We start from the raw sequence: 11,957 nt of genomic DNA, 5'->3' as shown, positions 1-11,957 counted from the left end.
TACGTGCTGCTTGTTTTTCCATGTTTTTTTTGGGTGGTGTCCACTTTTCTGACCACCATCTTTGTGCACATACCCATTAATAAACTATATGAATCAATTATTAATTAATTTAAATAATCAAATACTCACAATGCCACACAAGACTCTAACCACTAACTTCAGCAAAGGCACATAAACTGACATTGATGATAACTTAATCCTAAAGTGTGTAGAAGGAACACATGCCATCTCCAACAACTTGCCATTGAAATTAAGTCATATGCTCAGACCTCTGAGGCCAAGTGGAGTCAATGTCTGGAACTTGCAAACCTGTCACCACCAATACATGTATGATAACATATACAGTAACATTTATCATGAAATAGGAGAACAAGTGAAGGGGAATCACAATGTCATATCATGATTATAATTAGGTGGTATGACATCGTCCCTATCACAAACATAGTAGAAGACAATCACACAACCAAGAACTATCATAATCATCATCGTATCCAATATAATCATGAAACAGGGTTGGTACATCATAAGATACCATCAAAATACCATAAACAAATATAAACCATGCATATAAAATGAGTACATATAGATCATCAAATAAGTCCAACATCATAACAACCTAGAAATGTCATCATCCACATGATATCATAATGTCAATTTAAAATACATGGTATGCCTATCATCAATAATAAAGTGTCCAAATTAAGGAATAAATCCATACAAATCTATCAAAAGCATCACATAGTAGTCTAAGCTATATCAATATAATCCATCGATGCACAAAAGGGAAAGATAAACAGAGAGGGGCACTACATCCTCCTTATTCCCCTAGAGCCTATCTTAAATATCAGCACATTTGTAGAGAAGATGATTTCATGCATTTCATTCATGATATCTCTCCCCATATAATATTAAGTAAAGATAAGCCCTTAGATGATAAGGATCTTTCTTCCCAATCTACCAAATAGGATATGCATGATGAAAGAAAGGAAAATCCTCCTCCACAAGATATTTTTTCTTCATAAACTAATCCTTTCATTCCTTCTAAACACCCTTACACTACAAACTTCAAATAAATAAATTAGAACGTTCCCTCATCTTCTCAACTAAAATATTCTTATAAGAGTGGCCTTAACACAATATCAAAACAAGGTTTTAGAGGAAAAGGAATTGGAAAATTTGAACAAGGAATTAGAGTTGTAGACCAAGAAATTGGGAAATCATCAAAGCAAATAGATATTAGCTAACCACAAAGCCAAATTGCAATGAAATAAATCCTAATTACAATCAATAGAAGAATTGAAAACAAGACATTCAAAATAAATGAAAATCCATCACCAATGTCTCTTCCAATTGACCTCCATTGTCCTTCTTTCTCCTTCAAATTATTTTGTTTGTGGATCTCACCTACAAGTGCAAAATGCAAGTATGAAAGCAAGCAAGATTGACAAGATGAAAATTGTAGCATAAGGATACTAGAAGCATGGTTTTTTGATTGATTCGTGTGATTGATTCTGAAAATGTGATTGATTCCTTTTTTTTTTATTGAAGAAACTCATCCAATTTATAGACAAATTGGAGAGAGGACATGATTAGCATGAAGAGATTTGAAAGGCAATTAATTTCAAAAATGGCAAAATTGAGTTGAAGGAAGAAGGTTATGACACCTTCTATGTCATGAATTATGACATATTGCCAATGCAAAGGTTAGAAGACTAAAAGCCTATGACATCTTTCTATGCCAATGATATGACACATGAGAAATTCATGCTTCCACCGAAGCACAAAAATAGGGAGAGACTAGAGAGGAATTGATTAGGTGGAAATTGAATTTAGCAAATTAGAAAATGAAGTGGAAATGAGGAATTAGGAAAATTAGAAATGAGGTGGAAATTAGGAATTAGGAAAATTAGAAATGATGAAAGAGAAATTAGGTGAATTAATTAATATGTTTTCATCCATTAATTAATTCATGAAAGAGACCTAGGACTAAATAAATAGATTTATTTAACCCACAAAGAATAAGAAAAGGATTAAATGAATAAATCATAAAACCCTAAAAATAAGAGGACAACTAATTAGGTCAAGATAACAAGAAATTAATGTAGGTTCGATCATGATTCTGATTGACAAAGGACCAATGTTGATAAATAATTAAAATTGGTTGACAAAAATCAATGACAAATTGACCAAGATTGACAAGGAGATCAAATTGATAGCGCAAATTGATGAGGAACAATGACTAATCGATCCAAATTGACATGATTGAAAAGGACAAGGATCGATGACGAATCGTTCACAAAATGACAAGATTGACAAGGACAAGGATCGATGATGAATTGATCGCAAAATGATGAGATTGCTAAGGACAAGGATCGATGACAAATCAATTGCAAAAATGACAAGATTGACAAGGACAAGGATCGATGACGAATCGATCGCAAAATGACGAGATTGCTAAGGACAAGGATTGATGATGAATTAATCGTAAAAATGACGAGATTGACAAGGACAAGGATCAATGATGAATCGATCGCAAAATGAGGAGATTGACAAGTTGATAATCACAAATGATTACTAACAAGCTAAAGATGATTGAAAGATTGACAAGAGGACAAAACCCTAATTCTATCATCGATTAGAATTGATGATATCCAAAATCATGATAAATGAGCACACACATTGATGCGACAGGATAAGATCGACCAAAATCATGATTGAAGATTGTTATCGACAAGACCTAATTTGAAAGCGAGAAAAATTTGGAATGCAGAAGAAGGACTCGATGTTCGTAAATGATAAAGACCAAGTGCGCAACATAGAAGAAATGTTAATGCGATGCAAGAACCCTAAAATAAGGCAATGCACAAATGTTAAAGTATGACTCCACAAGCATTGACCATTTTTAGATGTCTACAAGAGTCCCTATAAACCCTCCTACAAAAATCACCACAAAAGGAATAGGACATGATAATAAATCTCCTATGGATGACCTCCTTAGGATTCAAGACTTCAAATATCATCTTGCAAGACAAGAAGACATTCACTCTCATAAATGTGATTCTTCTTCAAAAACTCATTTTTGTTCATTTCATCAAACCAATGATCATCATGCTAATGATTGTCCTGATTTTCAAAATTCAATGAAATAATTTATTAATAGTGGTATGGTTAAAATCATTGATTACAAACCTTCTTCTTCTAATAATAACTCTTTTTCTTAATCTCAAAAAAATTAAGCCTACACCTATTGATGATCAAGAAAAACTGGCTACTAGAATCTTTTCGAACTTGAAGTATGGCAAGAATGTTGTTTTTCCTTTTGTGAAGTTTAGCACTAAGTATAAAGAAGGAAACAAATATTGTCTTTTTCATCATCGTGGTTCTCATTCTCTAGGAAAGTGTAAAGAATTTGAGAAATTTTTTCAAGAGCAATATGATAGTGCTCATATATGTATTTCAATAGATCTTGATCTCTTTCTTGGTGAAAAGGTAGTGCCTTAGCACTCCTTTTTGTGAGGCCCTACCTCGACCCGTCATAGCATTGCAGTTATTTCTCATGTTTTGGATCTATTATTGATACTTTATTTTGATGCATTATGGACATAGATTCTATATGATCCAGTGATTGGATAGCATTGATATGGTCTATGTCATTTATCTTTGACTTGCAGAACTTTATTTTGATGCTAGAAATTATGGATGCATGCTTTATAAATGACTAAATTTCATGATGATTGTGATGATGCCATTGAGTAGATTATTTAATGTGGATTTTCTTCTATAATTGGAAACTTGATTATTATAATTGAAATTATATCAAATATTTGAATTACTCTTTTCATATGTTAATATTATATGTGATTATTGGGATTACTAATATGCAAAGTGAGATGTGCAGGAAAACTAATCCATGTGACCATGGAAACTATTTGGAGAATCAAGCTAAACCTATGTGTGTTTGTGAAGCCAAGGGTTGTCTATTTAAAGATACAATACCTTGTGTGTAATGTGTTTTATTTGTAAATGTATACGCTTGAATGTGTGTTTAAATTGAATTTGTTAAATTTATTAATTCCAAAAAAGGGACATTGCCATGTGTATTTAAGTATTGTGTAATTGTGTGGTGTCACTTGACACATGTATTGAGAAGTGAGTTGGCAGTGACATGTCCCTTGGAGGGAATTTGTTTTACCAATGCATTTTTCAAAATATCCTAGTATGGCCCCAAGAAAGTCTTGGATAGAGAGCCATTAGAAAGGTCAAATCAAAGTTGACCCATAGGTAAACTTTGGGTGAGTTTCTAGAGGGTTAAACTAACTCCTAAGGTTAGGTAAGGGGCATTTTTTCAGGTCCATATGCTATACCCATGAGTAAAAGACAATTTTAGCATTGTGTCCACTCCCTGGTGACTCTCAAGTCACCCAGAAAGTTAAGTTTTTCAAGATGGCCGAAATTCAACTTTGGAGGATCTCACCTAGGTTAGACAACCTTCCAATTGAGTGATATTTTCTCTTTCCCATTTTTCCTTTACCTGTTCGGGTTGACTTGTTTAGAGAGCTTTTAAGCTATTGGGAAGACCAACCTATGAAAATCTCTCACCCTTTCCAAGAGGATTGGAAAGAGTGAGGAGAGTCTTCTTAGGGAATGGTTTGAGAGGGAGAATTTTGATCACTCACTCTCCATTTTTTTGGAGACAGAGAATTTTCGTTCAAGTTTTTTTTGGTTTTTGGAGTTGGATCTTTTAAGTATGGAGGGGGAAAGAGATTAGTGCATTGGGAAGATCTTCTTCAACTTCTCCTCATTTCCTTTTTGCAGATTTAAGATTGGTATAATTTTATCCTTGTAAATGCTTTTATTGTCAATATGAAAATGATTGTATGTGCTTTTGATGTTGTTTTCTTTGTTGTTTTTGGGAAGTTCATCATGAGTCCTTATTTGTTGAATGATTTCTATTTTTGGGTGTTTCAAGGCCATACTCACCCTTGGGAGGGTAGAGTAGCCTTGGCAGTGAAGGTTTGCTTGATAGCCTAAGAGTATAGAGATCCTCTTCTTGGAAGAGAGAGATAAACAAGGGTTATGGGACCCTTGCTACATTTTATTTTTATAGTAGTTATGCAAAGGGGGTCATAAGGGGAGATTTTGGGCTTGTATGCCATGGGGGACATAAGGGTATTTTGGGACAAGTATGTAGCTTGTGGTGGTTCTATTTTTGGCAACCTTGCAAAGGCATTATGTTCTCCATATTGCAAATTCTCCTCTAGGTACTTGGTCCACCTTCACCCCTCAAAGAAATAGTCATTTGGTAACTTCGTTTATCCTTGGGTTGGGAGTTCTAATGTTGTGAGTCTTTCTTCTATTGTGTTTGCATTGTTTTTATCTAGTTTATCCTTGGTTCTCCTATCTTGGGGTTGGCTTCATGTAATCCTAGGTTGGAAGGTGAGCCTACATGGTCACAACCTACAAATGTTATTGCAGGATTTCTTGAGAATAAATAATGGAGTGAAGTCTTCTTGCAAAGTTCCTATTTAATATATTGAGTTTTCAAATTAAAGAAATGTATTTTTGACAAGCCCTCATTTGGTAGAAATGAAGAGGCTTGAGTTTGTAACCTTCCTATTTTGTGTAAGGGAAACAATGAAGAAAAAAAATAAAAATTTACTTGTGTAGTTCATTTCAAAGAAATAAAAGAAAAGAAAAACATTTGAGTTATTCCTTTAAATTTGTTTATTGCTTGGATAAAATTGAAATGAAAATCTATTTTCTATTTTATTGGTTAGTAAAAGATATGCAAGTTGGAAATGGGAAAAAGTTAGATAATTATTTAAGTTGATTACATTCTGTTAATTTTATCATTTCTGCAAAATAAGTGTTAGAAGTACAATTATAAATGAAAAGGAAATGTTATTGTTGCCTATAGTTTTTTAAAAGAAAATGAATAAAAATACTTTTTAAGTGTTAGTTTTAATCCCTTTAGTATTTGCATCTTGCTTCTTTATTGTTCAAAAATAAATTTGAAGAAATTAGTTGTCGCTGTAAAATAAATTATTTTTGTTAAAGTTTATATTCTAAAAATGAAAGTTCATCATTGCATTCTTATAAAACTCTACTTTTAGTTAATCTGTAAATACACAAGTTTAGAGGAATAATTTAATCTATGCATTTTTTATTTAAATATAAAAGATATAAGAAAATCATTCTGTTTGTTTGACATACCTGCTCTAAGCTAGTGTAGAAGAAAATAAAAACTGTAGATTTAAGTATATGAATATATGTGTGTGTGTGTGTGTGTGTGTGTGATACATTTTAAATATCTATTATCTTACATCTAACTAATCTGGTGCATTGAAAAAAAATTAAGTTAGATAGTATACTACATTAAAATAACAAAAAAAAATATAAGATACATTTATCCTAAATGAAAAAGATTTTGCTATTTCTATTTTGGTTTATTTCATAATGAGATTTTATATTGATTGTCATATATGCTATACATATAAATATATATATATATATATATATATGTATATATATTTATATATATATATATATATATATATATATATATATAAATATATATACATATATATATATATATATGTATATATATTTATATATATATATATATATATATATAAATATATATACATATATATATATATATATATACATATACATATACATATACATATACATATGTAATTATTTATTTATGCCTTTTAAGAAAAAAAATGCTCAATTTTTTTTTTAACCTTGCTATGAAACCCTGGCCAACACCATGGATAACCATGGTGGAGGTTTGGCTACCATTGTGGGTATCCATAGTGGGTGGCACCGCTGCCGCCACTTTGGGTAACCACAGTGGGCAGCACCACAACCGCCACTATGGGTATCCACATTGAGCGGAATCGCCACCACTGTGGATATCCATAGTGGTGCCCGTGTGTCGCCCTGCGGCTTGCAACCATCGCCCTTCCACCTCTAACGCCACGACCTTCATGCCTTCTTTGGCCTCCTTTCGACATGCCTCCGCCCTACTTCACCTACACACACACACAAAAACAAAAATATGTGTAGCTAAAATGAAACCCTAACCCAATTTCGGGTTAGGGTAAATGAATAAAACAAAGGAAAAGTAAAGAGAGTAAAAAATGAAAAGAAAAGGTAAAAGAAGAGAGTTAATAGATTTTAAAATAAATCCTAGTTAGGGCTAGAATAAAAGATAATAATAAAAGAAATAAAGTAAAGGGGGGGAATACCCATTTAATTTAAGTTATTATTTTAGGCTACTTGACCTTTTAGGGAATTTTGTTGGAGTTGTAATTAATTATTTATATAGCAATATTATTCTCATGTTTGGGTAAATTTATTAAAAGAGTTTACTAATGGAAATTTTAATGGTGTAATGAGTAAATTAAGTTGAGGTAGTTTAATGTTGGATATTAAATATTAAATATTTAACATTTTAAGGGAAATACTTGACATTAATGTGAAGTTAGTGAGTAGGAAATTATCGTATTGGATTTAGTCAACTTTAATAGGCGATTTTAAAACGATGTGTACTATCATTAAACTCATTATTTTTTAATACTAATGGAAATGTGATAATATTAATTTAAATAAATTGCAAAGGCAATTAAATACTATTAGGAATGAATATTATCTCTTGATTAGAAAATTGAAGAATATTTAGGGAAAATTTAATTAATTAATAAATAAAGTTGTGATGATGACTTAGGTAAAATTATTTCAGTATTAAAGATATAAACGTTATATTTGTGGAGTTAATTAAATTAACTCTAGGAACCCATTCTTTTAACACATGAGTTAACCCTTAGTATAGAAAAAAATTTATTTATCACATCTTTTACCCAATAACATTTATTATTTTTGTGTTGTTTAAAAAAAATTGTTGTTGCATTTTTGTCCAAAAGTTTGAGCATGACACTTTCCCCCTCATGTTCCTCCTCACCCTATGACACAAGTAGTTAACTTAATTGGGGGATCTTTGTTTATAGACGTGCTACTTTCTCAATTTCAAATATCTTGGGGTAGCAACATTATCCTCTTTCATCTCTATCCTCTCTTTTATCTTAAAGTTTCACCATTTCCTTTATGGATTGCATTTTTCATGACATGATATCCTTTCTTGCATAGAATTATCCTTCATGAGAGTATCGTGTGTCCCTTGTTAAGACCTATTCTTTATTTGAAATGGCAAATCTCTTATGAATAATCTCTCCTAGGAAAATGTGTGATTCTTTCCCCTTATCTATCCTTGTCTTCTTTCTTGGGGGGCAAGGGTGGCATCTTCCCTTTCTCTCTTTCTATCTAAAATATCACTATTCCCTTTAGGGGTTGTATTTTTCATGTGTCGATAGCCTTTCTTGGAACAGTATATCTCTAATGATTAATCCCTTCTTAGGATTATTTGTGATCTTCCTTGTTAGGATTGATGATAGTCTAAAGATACTAAGAGGGGGGTGAATCAGTATCTAACTGGTTTACTGAATATTTAACCTTATTAAGTATTTTGCATTCCAAAATAGTGTATCGGTAAACAAGAATTAATGTAGTAAAATAGGAACAATAAAGACAACATAGAAAGCACACCATAACACAAGATGTTTAACAAGGAAACTCGGTGTGGGAAAAACCTCAGTGGGATTTGTGACCCACAATATTCACTCACTGGCCAATGAATGGATATTACTTACAAGAGGGGCCTGCACATGCAAGAAGGGCAACTGCTTGGAGCTCACTTCACAATTACAAAAGGAAATCTCACTGACTTACAAAATGGATTATGAGAATCCAATATAATGTACTGCTATAATTCAACATATTCTATGCCATGTTTAGTACCGGTTTAATCTCATACTATAACCATAAACCCTTATACAAAATATGCCTTAATATTCACTTATCACTTCTACATCCATGCTGTCTTACTTCTCATTTATATTAAAATGATTTACAAAACCTCATACATATATGAGTCTTATTACAATATGCCATGTCGTCTTACAAAATATATTACAAGTAAATACAAAAAGTTGTTCCTGTCGACTGGGATGCCGGTGAACATTGTTGTCATTGTCGGTGAAGTGCCTGACGGTGCCTGTGCCTGCCGATGATTGTGCTTGTAGATTTCCACAATGCTGCAAGTTTTCCATCAATGACAACACCTTCAATCACCTTCAATTCTCATTGGAGTGTACAATTCCAACATTCCTTCCTTTCTTTGTATTTCTTTTTGAAGATTACCTTTTCTTTAGAGTTGCCATTTACATATATTAATGTCTTTTCTTGCATTGGATATTCATTCATGTGAGCATATTATGTATTTGCTTATGTTAAATCTCTCTTTAGAAGTTTTTAAATTCTTCTCATTTTCCTTATACTTGGGGGGAAATGATTTATCTTCCTCTCTCTTGTCCTTTCTAAAGTTCCACTTTTCCTTTACTGAGAAGTGTTTGCTGATGATTTTGTTTCATTCCTTGTGTGATGTTGTTGATTTCTCAAGGATTTTCTCTTATGAAAGAGGTGTAAGTTATTGGCTATAACCTCTTCTTCGCTTAGTAATATACATATATCATAAACTTATCCTCTCTCATTGGGTTTAAAGTGTGTCATCCTTCATCAAAAAATTACTTTCACCTAGCAATATGGGAAAGGTGTGCATTCCTATTATCCTTCCCTTCTTTTGGTAGAAGATATTATATTTGTTCAAGAAACTCCTCTTGGAGGTAGATGACTTTTGAGAAAATATCTCTTCTCCTCCAAGGATCTCCTTTACACTTGTTGCAAGATATCTCTTTTTCAAATATCTTATCCTTGCCTATAAGGGTATTCCCTCTTTATCTGGGATTTAAGACATTGTTTCCTAAAGGATATATCCTTGGTGTTGAATGTTAGGTATCCTTGTTTCTAGATTCATTAAGACATCAACATAGGCCTAGGTTGACTATTGGTATTTTGGTATGGTTTTGTCATTGATGTCAACACCTACTAAAGCACTATCACTCTGGAGATCCACCAGCATTCATCAGCAAGCAAGTAACTATTGCACAGTTACTGGTATATGGTTCACCGGTAGGATATAATGATCACCGGCACTTGGAATGATATGGAAGACACTTGGTAATGTCGAAGACATCATGTGGACACTTTGTTTTCAAGAGTTAATCATTGGTATATTCATATTTGCATATTTGCTTTTACCGGCAAATAGGTCCAGGGTTACCTAGGGTTACATCGACAGGTTTATCTTTTCCAGATCAGCATGGCACGCTATGGAGATGATTTATTATTGTTGTAAATGCTTTAAGATGACATGTTTAATCAGTTATTGCATCAGATAATATATTGTTTGTAAAATATTTTTATTTTAATATCTTGTAGAGTCGACCTACTAAAATTGGTCTTAGCTTATGGTATTAATGTAAGATCTTATTTGTAAGATTGAATGTGGGAATGCAAAAAAGAATTAAGTGAAGGTATATGTGAGATTAAGTAGAGCTATACATGAAGACATCATTTGAAGGTGAAGCTAGGTTTTTGTGGAAGCATATCAGCATTACACCAGTACTGAATCTAGCATATGAAGATGCTATTTTGTGTAGTACATTCTTATTGGATTTAACCATCCAACTATAGTCAGTGTGACTCCCATTTTGTGATTGAGTAGTGAGTTCTAGGCTGTTGGCCTTTCTGCATGTACAGACCCCATTTATGTACACTTACTATCTGCAGTAGTATCATCTGATTGTGGGTAAGGTTTCCCATCATGGTTTTTCCCCTTACAGGGTTTCCACGTATAAATATTGGTGTTATGTGTTGTGGATGACTTTGTGTTTATGTTTCATGCATTAATCTTTACCGATATAGCAATTAACTATTAACACTATCTACCGGCATACTTAACTGTTTTACCAGTATTAAGCATTAATTTGGGTGAGTTGTTTTTGTTTTGAGTTTATTAGACAACTAATTCACCCCCCGTCTCAGTTGTCTCTGGGACCTAACAATTGGTATCAGAGCTTAGTCCTCTTTTGTAGAAGTTTAACAACTTATGGAGATCCAATGACTACTAATTATTTCAGGAAGGACAGTCCTAAACTTGATGGAACTAACTATGGGATATGGAAGACTAGGATGGATACACATCTGAATTGCACTGGTAAAGACATCTAGGAAGTTACAAAGAATGGTTGTACTACTATTGTAGCTCGTCAAACCACTCCAACTACCTTAGCCAAAGATGAGGAGAATGATTGCAAAGCAAGAGAAGCACTTTTGAGCGCTTTATCTGATCAACAAATAATGGGATTATCAGATAGGTCTATTGCTAAAGCTATTTGGGATCATTTCGAAACACTGAATGAAGGAGATTCCATAGTCAATATTGCAAAACTTGAAAGCTTCCGAGTCAGGTATGAACATCTAAAAATGGAAGAAGATGAAAGGATTTCTGCTTTTATGGAAAGAGTAAATGAAATTGTTTTGTGTATTAAATGTTGTGGAGGAACCTTGAGTGAGGATGAAACTATTTCAAATATCTTAAGAGGATTGCCACCAGCATATAAAATGAAGGTTACTGCTATAAATGAGTTGAGAACAATGCCTAATACATCAGTAACTAGGGATACATTGATTGGAAAACTTTCATCTTTTGAAATTGAGGAATTTGGTCCTATTGCTACTATAAAGATAGATTTGGCCTTTAAAGAATCAACATCATCTACTCCATCATTTGACAGATCAGATTGGAAAGCCTTTTATGCAAGATAACTTGAAGAAACTAGGAAGGAGAATGAAGAACTTGAGGAACTTGAAGCACTATTTGCAAGAAAAATGCCTAAAGGTCTAGTTGGAAGTAAATATGAAGGTAAAGCACCCTTTAATTGTTTTAACTACAATAAGATTGGTCATATGGCTTCAAGATGCCCTCATAGACA

The 11,957-nt window shown here is 32.8% G+C and overlaps 1 protein-coding gene across 1 annotated transcript in view; it reads right to left on the bottom strand.

The window, feature by feature from the left end:
- Positions 1–7,031: 7,031 nt before the first annotated feature.
- Positions 7,032–11,957, bottom strand: part of LOC131876674 (uncharacterized) — a 50,980-nt gene continuing 46,054 nt past the window's right edge. The window contains exon 2 of the mRNA XM_059222121.1: positions 7,032–7,040. Coding sequence (XP_059078104.1) covers positions 7,032–7,040 — 9 coding nt within the window. The remainder of the gene's footprint in view (positions 7,041–11,957) is intronic.

The sequence above is a fragment of the Cryptomeria japonica genome, chromosome 6, assembly GCF_030272615.1.
Source record: "Cryptomeria japonica chromosome 6, Sugi_1.0, whole genome shotgun sequence".
Lineage (NCBI taxonomy): Eukaryota > Viridiplantae > Streptophyta > Pinopsida > Cupressales > Cupressaceae > Cryptomeria > Cryptomeria japonica.
Note: the sequence above shows the minus strand (reverse complement) of the source record. Positions and strands in the feature narration are given on the sequence as shown.